The sequence below is a fragment of the Cydia amplana genome, chromosome Z, assembly GCF_948474715.1.
Source record: "Cydia amplana chromosome Z, ilCydAmpl1.1, whole genome shotgun sequence".
Lineage (NCBI taxonomy): Eukaryota > Metazoa > Arthropoda > Insecta > Lepidoptera > Tortricidae > Cydia > Cydia amplana.
In genome coordinates this window covers 35338905-35362732 of record NC_086096.1, presented here as the reverse complement: position 1 = coordinate 35362732, position 23828 = coordinate 35338905, and the positions used below count along the sequence as shown (strand labels likewise).

General features: G+C 39.1%; 1 protein-coding gene across 1 annotated transcript in view; it reads left to right on the top strand.

The window, feature by feature from the left end:
* Positions 1 to 3691: 3691 nt before the first annotated feature.
* LOC134661246 (serine/arginine repetitive matrix protein 2) overlaps positions 3692 to 23828 on the top strand; it is a 153125-nt gene continuing 132988 nt past the window's right edge. The window contains exon 1 of the mRNA XM_063517233.1: positions 3692 to 3899. Coding sequence (XP_063373303.1) covers positions 3788 to 3899 — 112 coding nt within the window. The 5' untranslated portion in view covers positions 3692 to 3787. The remainder of the gene's footprint in view (positions 3900 to 23828) is intronic.

Below are 23828 nucleotides of genomic sequence, written 5' to 3'. Positions count from 1 at the left end.
TGTGTATACATAGTATCAGTATGGTATGGGTATGATTACCTGAAAAGAAGGACAGCCTACAAAAAGAGATGGGATCCAATCAAAAACATTACATGTAAAAAGATGCAAGTCTCGCAACGCAGTTCTTCTACTACAAAAAAGTTTTGAGATGTAATGGGAAACCAAGTCGGTTATTTTAGTCTGTGCCAGGGGGTATTAAAACCGTAATACTATTAGATACCTTATTAGGGTTCCGTAGCCAAATGGCAAAAAACGGAACCCTTATGGATTCGTCATGTCTGTCTGTCTGTGATAGTCTTACCCTGGTGATAGTCTTACCCCACCTTACCTCATATGTGGTCAAACCATTTTTTTGTGTTATGAATTTATGAAGGCAGCATATTCGATTTCCTCAGATTAACTTACACAATAACTTCTTCTCACTGTGCCCCTATTTATTTCTTAGTATCATTCCTATACGGCCATATACCAGATCATACACCTTGTACCTATCTACATGTAGATACATAATGACACTTTATAATGAATAGTTTTGTATGTAAGGCGGACAAGTTTACGCAACTACTCAAAGTATTGTTTTGAAATATGTACATTTTACTAAGAAAGAGAGATTAGTTGCCATTAAAATCAAGGAAACGATTAGTCAAATACGTAGTTTTTAGTGTATCATATTTTCGTAGATTTGTCGTCCGAAACTAAAATTAAAGAAGGTAAATATGTTCGATGCCGCTTCAGTATGGTTGAAGTATATTATTGTAGATTAAAATATAGATAAATAATAGTTTTAACTACCAAAATAAGTTAAGAAAACAATTCCTGTGCCATGTTCTAATTTCCGTGCTAGTAAAATCTAATTCCCATGGACACACTAATTCCCGTGCCCTGACCAAAATTTTAAATTGAAATAACTTTTATAGTTTTATGAATATTTTTACCCCATAAGAAAATTAATGTTTATTATATTTTTTATCAAATTATCAGCATAATTTTTTTTGTGTAATGTTGGTATTTCAAAATTCCATGGGAATTAGACAAAAATGCTCGTTTGGTGAAATTGACCCAAGTAGCAAGAGAACAAGCAAACACATTAAAATAAGTAAAAGTTAATGTCAATATAATGCGCGCAGTTACCTTTACTTTAGAGCAGCGGTCGGCAACCCGCGGCCCGCGGGCCGCATGCGGCCCGTGAACCTGTTACTTGCGGCCCGCGAGCCTCCCTGGCTATTTTGTATGTAATATTGACAAACGACAATGTCTGATAAAGTCATAAATATTAACAAAGTGCGGCCCGCGTCAACTTCGTTAACTACTATGTGGCCCTTGGCTGCTAAAAGGTTGCCGACCGCTACTTTAGAGCGCCTCTCACAAAAACGTCTTAAGGGGAAATGTGATTCCTAGTTCTCTCTCATCTAGTTACTCTCACCTATTAACTATTTAGTTTGATTTATTGACCGAAGCGTTAGCGAAGGTCTTCGTTTTAACTCGGGCATTTTGCTTTCGTACGTCCTGCAATTCCAACAGATTTTAGTGAAATGATGTGACCCAGATTCTATGATAAACTAGGTATTTTTGTCGATCCAGCCCATGCCCTTACCTGAATATATTATACTTGGGTACTTTTGTTTTGACTTTTGACATAGTCTGACATCAACTTTTGAATTCTATATGTATAGTTCGTTTTTTTAGCATTAGAAATAAGGTAAACAATCTTTATGTGTCTTTTAATTGAAAAACACATTTTAAAAATAAGTTACGGTAAATATGTAACAATTGTGAATCTAATACGATCTTTTAAGGCTTCGTCACACAGGCGCGTTTTCCGGGCGCGGCGTGAGCGGGGCGCGCCGCTTTTACATACAAAACGCTCACGCCGCGCTTACGCCCCGCCCGGAAAACGCGCCTGTGTGCCGAAGCCTTTATAGTCTTCTGCTTTCATAAGTAATAGTTATTGATTTTTTAAAAGTGTTTTTCAATTATAACACATGTCAAAATCGCTTATTTTCTTTCAAGTTCTTTCTAATGCTAAAAAAACGAACTATAGATATGGCTGACAATAAATTTTAATCTCTTCGGGTATAGGTAATAGGTAAGCAAAGGCAGTACAGACCGCGCGGAGGCGTAATGTTTTCGATTAGAAAGTCCGTGACCTTGAACTTTGTTTTGGAGCATGCACAGCTCTCTTAAATGACCATCGGTGAACCTTAAATCGTTGCAATAAGGTTTACGAAATATCGGTTGCTGATACTCTACAAATCCGGCAATAGAGGTTCCTACGCCATTCTAAGTTATAAACAAGTATTTGGGCACGTTTTGTTGTGGAAATCTGGTGATCTAGTGGTATATTATTGGTTGGCTAACATTAAAGGCTTCGTCACACAGGCGCGTTTTCCGGGCGGCGCATGAGCGGGGCGCGCCGCTTTTACATATAAAACGCTCACGCGCCGCTCATGACCCGCGGTTCATTTATGGCCGAAATGTTTTGCTTAATAGTCCATGTAGAGATAGCGATATTAGCGATAGAATAGAAAGATATGTAGAAGACATAATATAGAATTATAGAGTTTGGTAAATAGAGTTGACGACCAGAGTTGTACCTTAAGAAGAGCTAGTGTAAAATTGTAGTTTAGACATTGAATTATCTATTACAAATTTTAATCTAAACTATATTCTGGCAAACCCACTTTCAGTAGAAAAAATCTTGAAATCAAATTTGTATGGAAAACTCACCCTCGCCATAAGTACTAGCCGAGACATAAACCCTAGGTTAATCTAGGTTGTTAATTACGATCGAGTACCGCAGGTGTTCAGGCTAACCTCAACTAGGCGTTAAAGAGGCCGATATCGCGGTTACATTTAATTGCGATTATGCTTGTTTATCAATTCCAAAAGCTAATATTACTAATTAGTCAGGAACAGCTAGTTCCTACGGAGCGGTGTTAACTTGGCCCGACTCTACCAAGCTACCAAAACTCTACCACCATAAGATAAAACTAAACTCTTTGCTTTTACAGAAAACAAATAAATATTCAACCTCCGACAACTAGGAATGTTGAAACATTATTGACAGTCATGACAGATTAGTGTTTCTGAGATTTCTAATAATATTTATGTGATAATACAAACAAATACATATTTATTTTCGTTTTGTGTGAGTGATTGTGTTCTGCATATATCTGGAACTAGGAGCCATTAAGTACCCGTAAGTCACTCAAAATGTCATCTCACAAAATGGTAAGTGTGTTCTTTTTACGCAACTTAAAGTTGCCTGGAAGCGATTGCTCTTTCAACGAATTCAACGATAACTGTCCGTTTTTTGCCCCCACTTACGTGTAATGTCTTTCACAGCTCATAATTTATGTAAGGTGTGCTATGTGGAGCATTAGTATTTTCTTTGCATTCCTGCAGCCAAAAACTACTGTTTTTAAAACGCCACAAAAACATCAAGTCGCTACGTTTCCGTCCCAGCTGAGTCGACGCCGTTTTTTTACTGCAATAGATATGGAAACTTGCGTTAATATTACCCAAGTGCTATCCAATCGCGTCGGCCCTGAACACCAGTGTAGATAACCTCAAAATGTTCGAGCTTAAGGGTCAGTTTACGCTGGTTTATCGCTAGCGACACGGTCGATAAGCGATAAGAATAGAGTTTTGGAGAGATCACGGCGCGGCGCGCGCGCCGCCCGACTAGTTTTTAGTTTAGTTCGCCGCCGCTCGCCTTAGCGTGCGCACGTGTTGTGTCCTCATGGAACGAGGTAGTCGCATGTTTGTGCTAACCCAGTGAAGTGTTATGGAGGAGGTGCGAGTGGCCGACTGGCCCGAGCCGCCCGGCGCGAATGCATGGCTCCCGGCTTACGGTTTCCAGCATGAGATTGACAAAGACGACTATTTCGGCTCCAATGGTGAGTTACCATTAGAGTTGGAATCGGGGCTTTGTCTGTGCTTTTGTGTTCTAATTCCGTTTAGTGTCTAACGTTTCGATACCGATGCATGGTGTTGCAATTTGTGATGTGTTTTGTGCAGCGCACTCGGGTTCGGTTCGACGCTGCAACGCTTGCACAAAGTAACAGTCTAACTTTTTACGCGGTCGAGTGAATGTCCTAAAGTTATTTCACATGAAAGTTGAGTTAAAAGCGTGTGTTAAAGTGGCGGCTTTTATTAAGAATTTACCTTTAACAGAATAACGTTTCGTTTCGTGTTTTACGAAAGGTCGATAACCTGGCCCGAGTGTGGTTCTGCTGCAGTGCTACTTATGTAAGAGCTAAGCGATGCCTTTGCGATTTTTTTTATTTACCATAACTTTCGCAGACTCGTACCCTTATTCTCCATAAAAATAATTTCAACTTTGCCCTCTGCGAATAAGCTTCAGATTCGTTTGTGTACTAGCCGAGATCTTGCGAAAGTTATGCCGTGTCCCGTTAGGGAGTTATTCTGATTTTCTCTGTTCGTGGATTGGAAACGAATTCGTTCGTGATGCGATGTGTTGATGCTAACTGTAAAATGCTACGGCGTTTGAATTTGGTTAAACCACATTAAAGAGGTTCGCCTTAATAATTTCAGACACGATACACAATTGAGATCTCAATTTGCATATTTTTAAATACGTAAGTAAATACATATGTAGTAACTAAAAAGTTTATAACATGGGGGCCATTGGGACCATTTGTAGAGACTATAATATAATAATAACATAAATTTTAAGCTAAATTTAATATTTATTCATCAAAAATACCCACTGTGACTAAATTATAGATAGAAACCCAGGTATATAAATTAGGTAGGTATATAAACAATAATATAACAAGAATTTAAGTCTAATGAGAAAGAAAACATGTTTACCAATTATACCTACTTTATAACACCTGTATGTAAAACCCTTTTTATGTGCAAATAAATGATTATGATTAGGCTACCTACCTATAACATAACCTATTTATTTATTTATTAAAGACCTGCTAGGGAGGTATCGATAGATTTGTCTAGGTTGAGAAACTATCGATCGATGTCGACCGTCTCATTGGTGGTAACACCCTAATATTTTGAACAAGACGGACTGCTCGAAATACCTATGACACCGTAAGATTGTGAACCCGTTAGTTCATAATCTAACGTAGGTTAGGTTAGGTTAGATTATAATCTCCCTACCGTCAGTTTATAATGTAACTAGCGAGATTATAATATGACGAGTGTTTACAATTTTACGGTGACACCTGACAGAGCAAGTAGTCTAACTTCAAAATCTTCAAATAAATACATGCGGTTAGTTGTCGCGCAAAAATCAAGAGACAATGCCTGCAGGCTATGGTCACTTGCATTGCAAATTTGTATTTAACATAATCTCCGACTCGTCCAAGGAAAAGGGCGTGCTGTGGAAAATTCATCAGGTCATCACACACTTTTGAATTTCGAACATGAATTACCACATGTTCGGTGATAGTACTGTCATTGATTGAGCTGTGTACACAAGGGCCGTTTCCATCGCAGCTGGCTGTGCACCTGCTGCCTACAATAATAATAAAGTTAGGGTGCATTCGCGTATGGTAAGGGGTCATTAATTTAAAACACATACGGCCCGAATGGAAAAGTGCTTCTAAGTCACAGCGATACGATACCGATCTGTTAGTGTCAAAAGTGACGTTTCTTGAAGTGACTTCTTATAGGTAAGCATTATTCGAATTAGGGCGAGAGATCTAATGGGGTTAAGTTCAGGTACTCTATCTAATACAGTAGAGTCCGGTTATAACGACGCCCAAGGGACCGTTTATTACGTCGTACTAACCGGACGTCGCACTAAACGAACTGCCAATTTTAATATATTTTTTTAATCAAAATAATGACATCATTTTGTATTTATTAATACTTATGCGACGATCAACGAAAAAAAAACATTTTAATTAAAATATTCATTTACGTTAGTATTACAACACTTTGTCTTAAATGCAGAGACTTGTGTGTTTAGAAGAAGCCACTTTTGTAGGTTCGCGTACTCACTCATCATCCGCAAATTACTCGAATCCCGTAAAATAAAAATCGTATTTTTTAGGGATCTAATCAAGGTGACAATCGTACATCGACAATCAAAAAATAAATAAGTTTTTTGTCAAACATTTCAATTTTGACTCAAGCCTTTATCGCGGACTGTTTACTTTTGTTTTAACAAGCAACCTATACTCAATTGAGACAATTCTTACAAACCCAAACTCAATTAGGATGCGTTGTTTTTTTCAAACAGTTCCTATGGCCACCTCCAGCTCGAAGGTACCAAAATATTGCATTGTCACCCAACTTCCATAATTATGTATGTGAAGTTTAAGCTCAACTGAATAATGCGAATTTGGTTTTATTTAGTTTGCAAAATTACGAAAACTCACAGTTTTTTAACTTGCTGCGTATAGGCAAAGGGGGGAGGGGAGTTGGATGCGCGGGACGGAGTAAGCTTCTTACCAACAATTTATTTGTAAAAATTACGTCGCTCGTCGTTGTAACCGGACTTGACGGACGGATTTTGTGTCAATTTCCGTCGTTAAAAGCGGTCGGTCGTTATAAGCGGAGTCGTAATAAACGGTTGGTTGTTATATGCGAAGTCGTACTAATCGGACTCTACTGTACCTTTAAACGAGCAATTCTTGTTTATTTATATATATATATATATATACAGGGTGCTTCCTGTAACAGGAGCAATAAATTAAACTAAAGGCTGTACTCCTCAAACTGACCAACATTTGTTCAGCAACTTTTAAAAGTTATGAATCCTTTAGACTTCATCTTTTTCATACAAAATAAATATTGCCTTCAATGTACGCTGACATCAGTATGTTTGACGTTGCTTTTCACGCTTTAAACATAACAAAATTTGCAATACATTGCGTCTTAAAATAAACTTTAAAGTGTAATAAAACTAATAAAAATCAAAACATGAGTTATTTTCAAAAGTTGCTGAACAAATGTTGATCAGTTTCAGGAGTATAGCCTTTAGTTTAATTTATTGCTCCTGTTACAGGAAGCACACTGTATATATATATAGATATATATATGTATTTCGGGGATCTCGGAAACGGCTCTAACGATTTCGATGAAATTTGCTATATGGGGGTTTTTGGGGGCGAAAAATCGATCTAGCTAGGTCTTATCTCTGGAAAAACGCGCATTTTCGAGTTTTTTATGTTTTCCGAGCGAAGCTCGGTCACCCAGATATTATGTATCTAAAAACAAAAGCTCTCGAAAAAGTAGAAAACCACACTAAAATATTAAAGACGTAAATAAAAAATGAAAATCTCAAGAATTCCCGTAAAAACAAACGTTGTGGGAGTGGTTTTCTCCGAGAGCGGTGGGGCGTGCGCCGTGCGGTGAGGAGCGAAGATAAACACGGAGTAAAGGCAGATAGCCGTATATTAACCAGTCGGCGCTAACACTAGGTACAGGAACTATGTAACTGGCTAGACTGACTAAACTGACTGACTGAGACAGGACAGCAGTCGAGCGCCTAGGAGGTGACGAGGATTTGGTTTGTCAAGAAGGTCCAGAAAGGCCCCAGAGGGTACGCAGTCCGTTCGCCTAATGACTCCTAACTAATACTCTCTCATTTCTCAACAATTACGAAATTAGGTGCATCGGGTCCTTATTCTAGGAAAAATCTTAACACCGCCATGTAGGATGGCTATGCGCACTGTACAGTGACATCTAGTGAGTGATTTGGTAACCAGTTAAGTTGTACAAACATGCGCGTTTATTTTTATATGTTAAACTACTTGGATACATTCGCTATATTTTTAGGAACATGTTACATGATGTTCTGTATTTTTTACAGGTTTCAGAAACCAAATATGATAGGCCTACTAACACCATCTCTGTGTGTATAGGTGAACTATATATGTATGAGTTGTCAAGATTACATTAATCTGTCTCTATACATTTGCTACGTTTTAGTAAAAATACAAGAGTTACGAAATGCTTGAAGTCATAATTTTAAGACTCTAGGAACACTAGGATTAAGATCAAACATTGGGTATTAGTAACGCCATCTTTTGAAGACACAGTGAACTATGGTTTACATAGGAACTGAAGGCTAACTAATTTACAGTAATCTTAGTTTGCACATTTGTTATGTGTACTCAAAAAATCTAGGCAACACTTAACACAGGTTACGCAAGGTTTTGGATTTTTAAAACTACGGGAAAGATCAAATTTAATAACGCTAATGTTTACGTCGAAATCGAGGACTACTAGCGCCATCTAGTAAGAGATCATACGAACTAAACATAGCGTATTAATGTATTTGGGAAAGTTCGCGTTACAACGTTTATTTCTCGTATTAATTCTAAATAAAAAACGCTCTTTACTGCTATTGCTATTCTGCTATCTACTAATTTTCTACACGCCAATCGAAAGAAAATATAAATTCCTTAGCAATTTTTCTCAGTGAAAAAATCTTCATCAAGAAATTAATTATAAAATTGAGCTATAAACAACTCTCGTTTCCGGACTTTTTATCAAAATGGCGTCCATCATAGTTTTTAATAATAGCCTATTTCGGACGAAACCGCGGTAGGAATGGTGAAAGTGTGTTATTACGTTTGAGCCATTGAGGGTTATAATTATGTCTGTTTGTCTGTGAGATGATTATTATGATAAACATGAAATCGTTTAGTCGTGCAAGAAAAGCGTCGATTATAGGGGTCTCGATGCCACTCGATGGGTTTGAATCATTGACATCTAGATATCTAGGAACTGGCTTTACGGGCAATAATAATGAGGCATGACAGGGGCCAGTACAGCGGCGTGAAATCGCTACAACGCGCTTTACGCGCTTGGTTGATGAGTTCGCATCACGCGCGCGATTGGTTGACGAGTTCGCATTACGCGCGCTATTGGTCGCAACTAGTCGCGTTAGACTGCACGATTGGCTGGAATTCGTGGGTAGCACCGCTGAACTAGTACGATGTTTAGTGCCCCATTAGCCCGTCCTATGGTTTGAATATATGGGGCATTATCTATGAAAAGGGACCTTATTGTCGATGGCGCTTACGCCGCACAGCGTCGCGCGGCATTGTATTTATATCAGAGCATCGTTAATAACGGCGTAAGCGCCATCGACAATAAGGTCCCTTTTCATAGATAACGTCACATATTCGGAAGACTGCGGGTTTTTTCTGGGCGATATTAGTTCACCTCTTGTCTGTTTAGTGTTTATGATAAGAATAAACCGAATTGTTTGTGTTCTTTTTTGCATATTTGTGGAGACTTATCTCTGCTGTTTGACCCACCCACGATTTTTGACAACCACGCACATCATCTTCCTCGCGTTGTCCAGGCATTATGCCACGGCTCATGGGAGCCTGGGGTCCGCTTGGTAACTAATCCCATGAATAAACTAGACATTATTGGGATTAGTCCGGTTTCCTCACGATGTTTTCCTTCACCGAAAAGCGACTGGTAAATATCAAATGATCGTACATAAATTCCGTAAAATTCCTTGGTACGAGCCGGGGTTTGAACCCGCGTTGCAAGTCGCACGCTCTTACCGCTAGGCCACCAGCGCTCCAATGACGACTAACTGAATATGGTTCCAATATTCAAATATGTATTGTTTTGATGACTTTGATGTCTTTTGATGTCAGGTGCACATTCGAATTGGCCTGTAACTCTCGTGTTTATAATAATACGTGTTGCAGGTGAGTGTACAAAGTAAGGTTATCCACCTTGATGCCAATACTGCAAGGCCCAGCGGTATAATTAAGGCTGGAAAGCGTGGTGTGACGTCACGTCACTAATTAGGTACAAACATATCGCCAAGTTCAAGTATTCGCTCGCGATATGGCGCTCTCAAGGCTACGCAGTAAAATAAAAATAAAACCGTGTATAATAGGTATTATACCAACACTAGTACGCTTAAATAATTTCATGCATGATGCAGCTACCTATTTGACAGAGTCCACACACGAAGCTGTAATACGAGTATACCTACAATATTTTGGTATCTTACGATATCTTATCGCAAGGCATCTGCAGATGCCTTTAAGATGCCTTGCGATATATCGCTCGGTATATTTCGCCACTCTCACAATATAGGTGTTAGGCAGAGAGCGATATATTATGTGTTTTGGTATCGTTGGCGCGTGTGGTGCTTAGCGAAACTCTAAGATATCTGTTGGTATCTGCTGATATCTGGCGATATATTATCGGTCCGTCTGTGACGAACTTCGTTGTAATCGGCTGAGACAGGACTGTCATAAACGTATTTAGACATAGGGTTATTATTCGTAAATTACGACGGTTTTCAAGGATACTAGGAGAGGTTGCAGACGCAAAAAGACCGGTCGGGCGGCCAATGCTGCGCTTTATGGCTCCTCTACACGATGGGCCAGCGCCGGCCACTCCAAGGGACGCATTTATGCGTTAGAGGGAGCAAGTGATATTGCTATCTCATTCTACCGCATGACTGCGTCCCTTGGAGTGGCCGGCGCTGGCCCATCGTACAGAGGAGCCATTAAAGAAGGCGCCACGAGCAGGCCTCCAACCCCCGCCCACCTGGGGGAGCATACACCTGCTGCGTGTGTGGCCGAGGGATCCCCTCTCGTACGTATAGGGCTTTACAGCCACGAACACAAGTGTCGTAACCGGGATGCTGCATAAACATCTGACACAGATGGTAAAGGCCTGTTATTATTAGGCGACACAAGCGAAGCATTTGAGTTAAAGATGCATAAATTGAATAATATGTACTAGTTTAGGCTATAGAGTGCCTAGTGCATGTGCACTTAGCCTAGAGACTGAGTCTAAGCTGCAACTTTTGACATATCCAACACGGCGTGCAGTTAACCTACACGATGCGGCGAATTCCATTGCTACCATCGGCCACATTACTATGTATACAATTGCTGGGTTTTATACCATATTAGTTACAGTAACATACTAAAATGTCAGTTTGATAATAAAATATTCAAATCAATCAATCATCGTTGCTAGAAATTGTAATACAAATACATTAGAGATGAAAGAAGATTGCATGCAGCGGAAATTATAATGTTAAGATGGATGTGTGGAGTAGTGTTGAGTCGCTCACTCGTGAGGCACCTCATTTGTACCACTCATTTTGTTAATTTGTCGCAGTACTTCGTACCGAAAAAATGTCTTACTTCACTCCTCTATTCATTTTACTTGATTCTAAAATTATCTTTCTCCTAAAAGTTCTATTCTTAACCTCCAGAATTGCACTCCAATTAAATGTTACTATTTATTTATTTATAAAGGAAGTGATGAATATTTTTGTCGCCGTTGGAATTAATGGAATAGTCGACGCTGAAAATATGCTAGTACCTCACCTCATTTGAAGTAAGACATTGTAACACCTCATTTTAGAAAATGAGGTACTCATACAAACTCATTTTAAATTGATGTCCTACCCATCACTAGTGTGGAGTGACGAGAAAGGATCGAATTAAAATGAGTACCTATATAAGGGGAAGTTTCAAAGTAGCACCGGTAACGGAGAAGATGAGGAGTAGTAGGTTAGCGTGGTATGGGCATGTAATGAGGAGGGATGAATGCCATATAGACAAAAGAATGTTAGGGATGAATGTTGATGGACAGAGAGCGGATGGAAGACCCAAAAAACGATGGATGGTTTGTGTGAAATAGGATATCAGAAAGAAAGGAGTGAGTGCTGAGGTGACGCAAGATAGAGGAGAATGGAAGAGGAAAACATGTTGTGCCGACCCTACATAATGTGGGATAAGGGCATGAGGAAGAAGAAGAAGTAACTTTTACTCCCTCTATTTTCTTTGTATGCAGGGCTATTTTTGGACCGTTAGCCATATTGTGCGAGGTGATTAGGTAGGCCATACTGAACAACTTTTTCTATGGGACCAACTCCGAAATCACAAAATTTTTGGCCGTTTCATACATTTTGGTCGAGTTTTCTATGGGAAGGCCAATTTTTTTTTGGGATTTCGGGGTGGTCGGTTGGTCCCATAGAAAAAGTTGTTCAGTATGGCCTACCTAATCACCTCGCAGATGGCTAACGGTCCAGAAATGACCCTGTAGCAATTTTTAATAGCGAAACGTATTAGTAAAAGAATAAGATGTTACGTAAATGAAACTTCATGTAATTTAAACATGTCGTTTTAAAATGAGAGTGTAACATTAGTTTTATAGGAGCGGTGCGGGTTTTTGGTGGCGGATTCGTGTGAATTAAGCACTTGCCCGTGCAGAGGCGAGAATTAACGTCATTTAATGTACTTACGTGACACCACGTTCGTGTTAATGTATTAGATACCGTGTGAACAAAATTGTATACCGCTGATTCTCACTTCTCACAGTATTGCCAATGCTAACGAGATTTTTTCTAAGAGAAAACATTCACCAGGGGTCTACCGCGAAAATGTAAATATGCATTGCGGGGATCTTTCTCTTTTACTCCAATGAAGGCGTAAGTAGAGCGATAGAGAAAGATGCCCGCAATTTGAGAAGTTCGATTTTCGCGGTTATAGTCCTAACAATTGCTTTTTGTGATTGCTTTCTTTGCAGGCAAAGGAAGGAATCCCTAATGCGACATCTGCCTTAGTAGCCTACTGCGGCGCAAATACTTCATCCGACCCTATACTCTCTATTCTCTATTATGCACTAGCGACCCGTCCGCCTTGCCACGGGTTACACATAACCTTAAATTACACACCTAAACCTTTCTCAAGAAACACTCTATTGATAGGTGAAAACCGCATGAAAATCCGTTCCGTAGTTTTTGAGTTTATCGCGAACATACATACACATAAACAGACAGACGCGGCGGGGGACTTCGTTTTATAAGGTGTAGTGATTACATACGTAACCTCGCGGTCGATCTTACTCTACTCTACGGGAACCAGTTGGGTAGCACCAACTCCATAACGTAGTATGTCTCTACGATTCACAAAATCACATATGACTATTTGAAAAGAAGTCTTAAATTCTATTACCAAAAGGTCTTAAGTATATGTGAGTTTCGTTATGTTGTGACGTTTTAGATTTGGGGGTTAGTAAAGGTTACCCGCGCTTGTGAAAGAATAGAGCACGTTAGATTGTAAAGAAGTGTGGTAAAGAACATTTCAAAGGGCAGACGAGAGAAGGATGGTCATGAACTCATGATAAAAGGTGGATAATTAGCAAACAGTTGTAACTGTGCGCAGTTCATTAGTCTAACTCTTTTAGCAAGTATTCTTTTGCTAATACATTATGGAGTTTTTTTTCCTCCAAAAATGTAACGGAATGGAGTTTTTTTGAATGAGATGGCGTTTTTTAATATTTTTCCGTACTTATACAAGGTGTTACATCAGCCACTGAAAGTGGGATGGGTACACGTTGTGTAGGTCATACTGAGCAACTTTTACTATGGGACCAACCCCGAACTCACAAAAAAAAATTGACACTCTCATACAAGATATCAACATCAGCCAGCCAAAATGTATGGGAGAGTCAATTTTTTTTCGCGTTAGTGGGGTTGGTCTCATAATAAAACGTGTACCCTACCCACTTTCAGTGGCTGGTGTAACACCTTGTATAAAATGTTAAAGATGTGTAAGTATATGTTTGATCGAAGACACAAAAATGCGTGAGTCGTGACAGATTGTTCGCTATATGGTATATTTGTATGTTACATTACATATATGCACCTAGTAATTTTCAGTTTCACTCATTAATACAATAGGAATACTTATGTAAATAGGTACATCAATTCACGCAATCAGGCAATCTTAAAATCTCATTTTCTATTTTATAATAAAATTCAACGTTTGTCAACATACTCAACGTATATTGTTCTGTTAAGCGGGCCACTCACACACCTGCCGCAGGGGCAATATGGGAATTGGACCCTTAATTGCCTCCTTAATTGTGATGTGTGTAGAGAAGCAGGGGCAATTTTTAGATTGGGCCTGCAGCAGGGCGGCAGGGGCGCAAGACCTTCCTAGCTCCCTAGATTGTATCTACCGCCCTGCTAGGTTGTTACATGTGTAGTACGATTGGGGCAATTCCAGTCAGTTCATTGGCGACTACCGACTGCTTTGATAACACAGGAGCCATTCTCGTCGACGTGCGTTCAGCGGGACTATCACTTACACACTGAGTGGCAGGCTAGTGTGTAGAAAACAGCCTAAAATTGCTCCGACCGCCGTGCGACCGGTATTGCCCCCTGCGGCAGGTGTGTGAGTGGCCCGCTTTAATTATGTTTCTCTTTTCCAACGATGTGTATGAAAGTGACAAATGCGATCCGTCAACAAACTACTTGACTTGACGCTGCATATGGATTTAGGAATTCCTGAACGATCTAAGCGATCATGCGATCATAAATCATAGATCACGCTTGACCATGCGCGAGCGCACACATCGGGTAGATAACTAACCAACTTACGAATCATAACTCTTATTGCCAGGAATTAAGGTTCAATTAAGGTCAGTCGGTGAGGTTTGAACGCAATGAAATGCTATTGGAAATTCGTAAGACGAGTATTGTCTATTGTTGTGTCAGGCGTATAGAAATACGGCCAAGAAAAAATGCAGTACCATTTCGTACCTTGTCACAGTGACAATGGGATGAGGTCCCTAGCGACTTTCATGGTGCTTGTCAGTGTGACATACATACGAAATGGTACGGAAATTAAATTCTTTGACTACAAGGTACAAGTTGCGGAAAGTTTACAAAAAGTAGGTAGGAAAAGTTATCGGAAATTAGGTACAGGAAAATAGGCAACTTTTATTTTGGAAATGAATCATTTCGAATTTCGATTGCCAACCAAAAATATGAACTTCCAAAATTTTCGGAGTTTGGCAATTAGTTGTCCAGCGCAGATTTTTCGATGGCAAAAAAGAAAGAAGGGGGGGGGGGGGGGGATGTGCCCGTTTTCGTTTTTAGAACAAAGTCTCCAATGTTCAAAGTAGGTGCCATCAAAAACGACAATTTTTTCGGACAATACGATGACGACGTTTATTGTAACTTCCAAAAATGACCCCACGGGAATTGTGTGCCAGTTGTGCAACGTGGGAATTGTGTCAACTGTACAACGCCATGTTGACAAAGTCAAATATTGTAAATGTAGTTTACAATTTGACTAGGTATTCTGTTGCGACAAACGTGAGTTACCTATGCTTTATTCTTGCCAAGATAAATGCAGTCCTTGAAACGTCCGCCTGACATTTGAGATAAACCGTCTCAGCCAGATACTGCAAATACCGTTCAAAAACGACCTAACTGTAAAAAAAAACCTTATTCTTTTACGCCGTTTTGAAAATAAACAGGTTTAAAGACAGATGAACCGACCAATTTCGAAAGCACTCCCCAATTAACAAAAGAGTTGGAGAGTCACGACTTTACGTTTGGTTACGTAATGTACACGTGACGAAAATATAGTACGTTACTGCCATGGATGTTACATTTTCTAATTAATGATGATCTTTAATTTGCATCGTGTTCACTGTGTTTATGTATTCCTAAAATAGCTGTGCGAATTGTGTGATAGTATGTACCTACCCTACAGATAAATTATAATGATATCGGTTATCATCCAGCGATATGTTTGTTTTCAACTGTCATCTCAATGCAGTTTATCTTGAAACGCAAAAAGTACTGATATTGGCTGTTATCACTCGTATGGACAACACATACGAAGCATAAATAAATTATATTGTACATGGTGCGTAGCCAACATGCCAATCGTTTACGCTCCGTAATTATAGCGATCGAATCGCAACCGTCGCATCAACATGTCAGAAAGGTAGAGAAAAACGGACTCTAATTAATTTACTTGAATGTTATAATCTTGATTTTAGAGTCTGTGCGGAAAGAGAAGCGTCGTGAAATGTATGGGATCCAATACATTCTACGACTCTTCTCTTTCCGCACAGACTCTATAAAAAGTTAGTCAGATCTCTGTGAACTGTCTAGATTTAGTGCAACGCCCCTTTATAAAATTTGCGTCAAAGATCATAATATCAATATCGGCTTCAAAAGTAGGGGCCCGCCTGGTCACAATAGTCATACTTACATAATAATGGGCAATTATCATTTATTGCACTATAAATACCTGTCTGGTGTGCTACATTCAGTCGAATGGTGTCTTAGGTACGTACCTACTTTATATTTACCGTACTGTTGGTACTGTCAACTGCATTGTAAGACGTATTAATGTTTTGAAAAGATGTGTCCCGCCGTGTTTCTTGCCGGCCCCATATTGGGATACCCTCCTCCAATTGTGGAGGGACTTAATTCTTCTGGGGCAGAGGTGGTGCCTGACCACAACTACACACTATGAGGGGCAATTATTTACGTTTTTCTTTATAACGTAAGAGCATAATTATTTGATGAATACCTACCGTAATATTTCCCACGAAATGCGACGTGACGTTATTGACCTTTCGCGAGCGACCTAATTCCTCTGTTATGTCATAACTCACTGCTGTAATTAGTTCATACAATACCTCATAATCGTAATTAATTAATTAAGCACTTAATGAGGTGTTTTTTATTGTTTTATTTCCAAGATAAAGTTATCAGCAATTGCATAGTGTTTGTGTGTGATTATTTTGAGGCAAGGTTCCTAAATTTCTTTAAAATTCTGACTAATATTTGCGTTTCACATTTTATTTGACAGCTCGCAACATATTTAACTACCAAGGTTTGTTGGTTAGTTAGTTTAATAGTTAGGTAGATTTATTGTACATACATTGAAATACAATTGCCTTCCCAGGAAACTAATTTTTAACCGAGAATTTGTCCAAGAGCCGTTTCAATAATCAATGGGCACACTGCTGCAGCATTGCCACAATTGTCACATAACGAGCATGACCTACAGGCTGACAAAGCTAAGTAATTTATGTACAGTCACCTGCAATATGTTACACAAAGAAGGCCGCAAAAGTATCTGACACGATCTTATTTGTAGCGTTGTACACATATTTTTGCGGCCTTTGTTGTGTAACATATTATTGCAGGTGACTGTACGCACTTTACTAAAGGTCGACGCACGTAGCATAAGTCTAAAAAGACGTAACTCAAATTTTTTAACGATTTTTGCCAAGAGACGACGACTTCTTCACGGTGGTAAATATCGGCGAATTCTATAACGGACAATAATTTGTCTTGAAAACGGCATATTTTAAGTTAAGCCGTTTAGTTAAGACTGTGAGGTACTGCATGCAGGATGGTTTAGTCTCTGTTGACATCTGTTTTTCGTTACTCATTCCTTTAACCTTTTCGACGCCGTGTCAAACACAAAAACCGGCCAAGTGCGAGTCGGACTCGCGCACGGAGGGTTCCGCACCATCAACAAAAAATAAGCAAAAAAACGGTCACCCATCCAAGTACTGACCCCGCCCGACGTTGCTTAACTTCGGTCAAAAATCACGTTTGTTGTATGGGAGCCCCACTTAAATCTTTATTTTATGCTGTTTTTAGTATTTGTTGTTATAGCGGCAACAGAAATACATCATCTGTGAAAATTTCAACTGTCTAGCTATCACGGTTCGTGAGATACAGCCTGGTGACAGACGGACGGACGGACGGACGGACCGACGGATGGACGGACGGACAGCGGAGTCTTAGTAATAGGGTCCCGTTTTTACCCTTTGGGTACGGAACCCTAAAAACTGTCACGCTGACGCCACGTCACCGAGGTGTCAAAACTGAAATTGAACTTTATGCATATACACGTAGGTCTATGTTGCTCTGTGGTCTGTGACCGATTAATCGGTCTTTGGCGTTGAACCTACGGTGCGTATATGTATATCGGTCACTGGCGTCCATAAGGTTAATTAATACAGATAGTTTTGATAACACTTATTTTCCTAATGTTATCTAGGGTTGCCAGATCGAAAGGTGCTATTATCGGGAAAACATATCAATTTTTCGGGATTTTGGGCCTTAAGTCGGGAAACAAAAACCATTCAAACTAAATTAATTGCATTAAAAACAACGATATTATACATTATTGGCACTACGTCAGCTGTTCTGCCCACTCTCGCCACGCACGCCCCGCGCGCGCGCTGACGGGCTCGACGCGGGTCGCTTGCTCGCTCGACGACAGTTCGAAACTTGAAATTATTGTTTATAGCGTGAAGTTGTTTTTCGGGACAATTTTCACTTTGTCGGGAATCGGGAAACCATGCTAAAAATCGGGAGAATCCCGCCGAATCCCGACCATCTGGCAACCCTAATGTTATCCCCGTTATTCCCGTAGTAATCCCATATTTTACCTTGCCATGACTAGGGCGGCAATACCAGGCGACAGGTATAGATAGCCACAGAACATATTAAAGTTATAGGCTTATTTATAGGTATTGGCAAAAATGGCGCCACCCCACATAAATTCGCTTGAAAGAAAATACTAAAAGGTTTTCGCAGCATATAAGTAAATATGTACATTGTACAATATGCATAATGGCGTCGGGGTCGCACACTCAATCATTACCCAAACCGCCGTTTGCGAATTGAATCCATTTCTCAAAGTCAGAAATACGGAAGTCGTTAAATTTGACCAATTGTCTGTCTCGAACTGCCGTGTGACTGTTCTCGATTGTGAAAAAAAGACAAACAATGATTGCTCGCACAGACGAGCTACTTAAATTGCAATATTTTTGCATGGAACAGGCATAAGAGATTGGAAGAGAATGGAAGATTCTGAGTCTAAATAACCCAAACGTTGATGGTTTTTCGGAAAAAAGTAAATGGTACCATTGTTTCTGAATCTTAAATGTAAATCGGTCTCATGGGGTCAGTATGGGGTTCATGAATAAAGAGTGTACAGGTTTTTAAGGGTAGGCAACGCGCATGTGACACCCCGTGGAGTTGCAGCGTCCATTAGCTACGGTGGCCGATTACCGATTGTAAGTGGCACCAAAGCTTGTATCAAAAATGAGATTTTTGACAAAAGTTCTTATTAAATAATATGCACAATATAATATGACTCAAGGTAATTTACTTCCAAAATCTTTATCAGCATCTAAAATGGACCCGTTAATAAAATGTCATGACATTATAAAGAATATTGTAGATGACATTGACACTTAGCAAAAACCCAATAACAATAGTATTTTATCCATTCAACATGTGATTGTGTTGCATAACGAATGCTGCAAGAGTAAAAATTGTGTTGACACACTTGACGATTCCTTTATTATTTACAATTAAGTATAAAGATGGCGATTCAGCAACACGTGAGCATGAAGTTATATTTTTTAAACTGGAGCGAGTTGTCACTTTTTATGCCATACTAATTTGAACCTTATCACCGAGACAGAAAGTTGTTCGTACCAGACTAGAGAAAACGGTCCACTTGAGATAGAAAAACCCGAGCCCTGTGTCTCACTCGCACATGTTGCCAATGTTAAAAAGATACCATTGTGGTAGAAATTATATCATTAAACTACTGAATTTAATTACCTTCTTATACAATTTTAGTGCTATATTCAGATTACAGTTCTGATATATTTTAAGTAATTTGTAAATAATTATGATGCCAATATTATTAACTGATTAAACCAAGCGCATACACAGCAGAAAAAAACCTAAATTTTAGTATGGTAGGATTTGTAGTAACTTTAAATATTAATTGGTATCCCCAACTTGATGACATTTCTTCAAAACACGTGAATGCGAAATTTCTTAAAAATTGTGAAGAAATGTTATGTTAAAGGTTGTTGGAGTGAAATAATTGCTAATTGTGCAATACTGTTTCACAAGAAAGCCACAATTATTACATTTTACTATAAAAATACAAGACAACATTGTCAAACTCATTAGGGTGACTATGATGTCGGCACGTTGTGAATCGGTCTCACAGAATTCTTATAATTAACGTAGGTAATGTAAAAGTAAGTTTAACTTAATAGGTATGTCTTTATTTCGGCATGTTTAATTTAAGATTTGTTATAGAATACCTAATTGAAGGGATGTTTACAAAAACAACATAACTGATTAGAGCGGTTGTCATTTTTTTTAAGAACATGTTAATGGTTTCAGGTGTCAACCAGTGTAGTCAGTTATGTTGTTTTTGTAAACATCCCTTCAATTGCCAAAATTAAAAACCAAAGTGCTTAACTCCTTAAACATTACAGACGCTCATTTATACATAATATTTTGTTACGGAAAAGGTGTGTCAAACTGTTTATATATATGCAATCGATTCTTTATAGGTAGGACACATTTCCGTCAATAGAAAAAAGGCACCAACTTTAAAAAAAACGTCATATTTGCTAAACAGATCTTCAATGACGCTTACACTTAAAAAAAGCTGAAGTGGACAAAAGGGAAGCCTACCTTTATGAACATACCATGAGTGAGTGCTAAAGAGGCCGACTACAAATGAAAGAAAAAACCCGACTACTTAAAATTTCACTTTATTTAGAAAATGTCACACCCTACTGATATATTTCATGTTATCCTAATATCCCACATACAGATGTCTTATGGTCACCCTAATTAGAACGAGATGCAGGGCTCTAGTTTGACTTCTCATGTGGACACACTTTTTGGTCAATGTACTCGATCCAGTTTATTAACTCTAAATCCGTGCACGTGAGCATGTGAACAGTGTTTGTTGAGTCTCGAGTCTTTCGAATACTTCATACTATGCTTTAAGACTTGACTCGGTTTTTTAGTGACACATCGTCATCATCCTCGCGTTGTCCCGGCTTTTGCCACGGCTCATGGAAGCCTGGGGTCCACTTGGTAACTAATCCCGAGAATTGGCATCGGTACTAGTTTTTACGAATCTGATCTTAGATCTAGACCTCTGGGATTAGTCCGGTTTCCTCACGATGTTTTCCTTCACCGAAAAGCTACTAGTAAATCGTCAGGTGACAAGAACAGGAGCTGAGATTTAAATATTTTAGGTAAATATACCCGTCTCGCTAACAGAAGCGGCTCGTAAAACTAGTGCGATAAGGACAAGGCGAAAAATCCTGCGTAAAAATCTCAAAAATCGAGGTTTCGTACTCGACTGTTTCCTCCTCCAAAACTTAACCAATCGTAACCTTTGGAAATCTAAATGATTATGACATTATCTGTGTCGGACTGTTTTGCTTTTTTGGCTAATTGATATAAGTTTTGAATAGCGCGCCTCTCATTGCGGCATAGTCAATTAGGCCATTTTGGCCATTTTTGAAGGGCTCTAGCGCCTTAAAAAACAAAAATATAAAAAAAAGCAAAACGGTCCGACACAGATATTGACAATATTAATCTGTGTTGAAAAAATCATTGCTCTAGCTTCAAAACCCACGGAGGAAACAGTCGAGTACGTTTGTATGGAGAAATGACCACTCCTGTTGGCTCTTAAGTATACCTCCACAAGTTCATAGCCATAGTGAACCATATTAGTACGAAAACGAGGTTGATTTTTGTTTAAATATTTTATAGTAATTAGTGACTTTTGCTTGTCACCTGACGAAATATCAAATGATGTTTCGTACATTATGTTCCGAAAAACTCTGGTACGAGCCGGGGTTCTAATCTAACCCGCGATCTCCGGATTGAAAGCCGCACGATCTTACCACTAGCGTTTATTTTTTAGAGTGATACAATTTAATCGAAAATTGAATTATTTTTAACTTGTTAGAGACCCGACCTATTTATGCCTACCTTCTATTGTTATTGTTACTCAATGTTTAGCAACGAACCGGCACAAAGTTAGGAACAACTGTTACTTTTAGTAGATCAGTATCGTAAGCGCTTTTCGTTTGTTAAGAACAATCTAGATTTTGAGCAAAGGCTATTTGTTATGTTACGGCCTTCGCTTCGTCGAAACGGATCAGCTAGTTCGCCAGTTTTTTAACAGGAACATTTATTGTTACGCTTACATAGGTACCTGCTGGGTTCTATATTAATTCTGTGCTTAATAAAGCAAGTGACGATAATGCTACATGCTCAGAGATGTGACTTATTTGAAATACTTGTATTTAAAATGCAAATACAAAATGCAAAATACCTATTTTGTATTTAAATACCTTTTGAAAAAAACTATTTTGTATTTTATTTGAAATAGTTTTTGGGACCTATTTTCTATTTTCAAAATACAAAATACTTTTATCACGACGACGTTTTTATCACACTAACGAGAGGCATTATACTAGCTGTAACATTACAAATCTAAATTAATGCTTTTAAAATTTGTCCGTTATAAACCATCATCCTTCCGGTTAATATGAGCAAACAACTAGAAATTTGCACTTTAGATAGAGGACTGATTGACACACTGTTTTCAAAGAATAAAGAGTCTTTTCAATTCGGATATTCTGAGTAATACTTTTTAATTCAGACTAGGTATTCACTATTCACAGTACCTTTTATCGCAAAGTATTTGTATTTTTAAAAAGTATTTTGAAAATACCTATTTCGTATTTTGTATTTTAAATACAAATTCAAAAACTATTTTGTATTTTGCATTTGAAATAGTATATCAAGGTAGTATTTGTGTTTTGTATTTAAATACTTTTTATAAAGTATTTTTCACATCTCTGTACATGCTAACGAAAAAGAAGACCAGATTGCCTTTCTACGGGAGTCAGAGTCAGTCGAAGACAACTACCAATATTAATAAAAAGTCTGATATTGAAATATCGTTGTGATGTTGTGATTCAGGGAATATTACTTTACTTTCAAATATAATATTTAAAACGTTCGAGTTTTGAACACATATTAACTCACTTTTATAGACGGGTCTATCGCGAAATTTATTTTATTACCTTTATGTGCCTATATTTTTGCTATATGCATATTTATTTATATACATGTCGGAGGCAGATCGTAAAATCGGTCATATCGAGATATTCCTAGGCATACCATGAAACGCCGCCATTTCATGATCTGACTAGCGACTACCAGCCATATCGTTCAAACATCAACGTTTGACGATTTGCCTAGCGACGTTTAGGCATATCAAATAGTAGGGTGTGATATTCCTAGGCAGATCATGAAACGCCGGCATTTCATGATCTGCCTAGCGACGACCAGCCATATCGTGCAAACCTCAAGGGGTGATATTCCTAGGCAGATCATGAAACGCCGGCATTTCATGATCTGCCTAGCGACGACCAGCCATATCGTGCAAACCTCAAGGGGTGATATTCCTAGGCAGATCATGAAACGCCGGCATTTCATGATCTGCCTAGCGACGATTAGCCATATCGTGCAAACCTCAAGGGGTGATATTCCTAGGCAGATCATGAAACGCCGGCATTTCATGATCTGCCTAGCGACCACCAGCCATATCGTGCAAACCTCAAGGGGTGATATTCCTAGGCAGATCATGAAACGCCGGCATTTCATGATCTGCCTAGCGCGACCATCAGCCATATCGTGCAAACCTCAATGGGTGATATTCCTAGGCAGATCATGAAACGCCGGCATTTCATGATCTGCCTAGCGACGACCAGCCATATCGTGCAAACCTCCAGGGGTGATATTCCTAGGCAGATCATGAAACGCCGGCATTTCATGATCTGCCTAGCGACGACCAGCCATATCGTGCAAACCTCAAGGGGTGATATTCGTAGGCAGATCATGAAACGCCGGCATTTCGTGATCTGCCTAGCGCGACCACCAGCCATATCGTGCAAACCTCAATGGGTGATATTCCTAGGCAGATCATGAAACGCCGGCATTTCATGATCTGCCTAGCGACCACCAGCCATATCGAGCAAACCTCAAGGCTCAAAAGGAACGTAAACTTGTATTAAAAGGTACGATCTGGCAACACTGGACTCGGACGCAGCGCCATATAGAATGCAGCGCCACCAGTGGCAAAAAATGCAATTATTTTACGATGCGATCGGTATGAATGAAGCTAGGAATTCGACGAATACATTGCTCC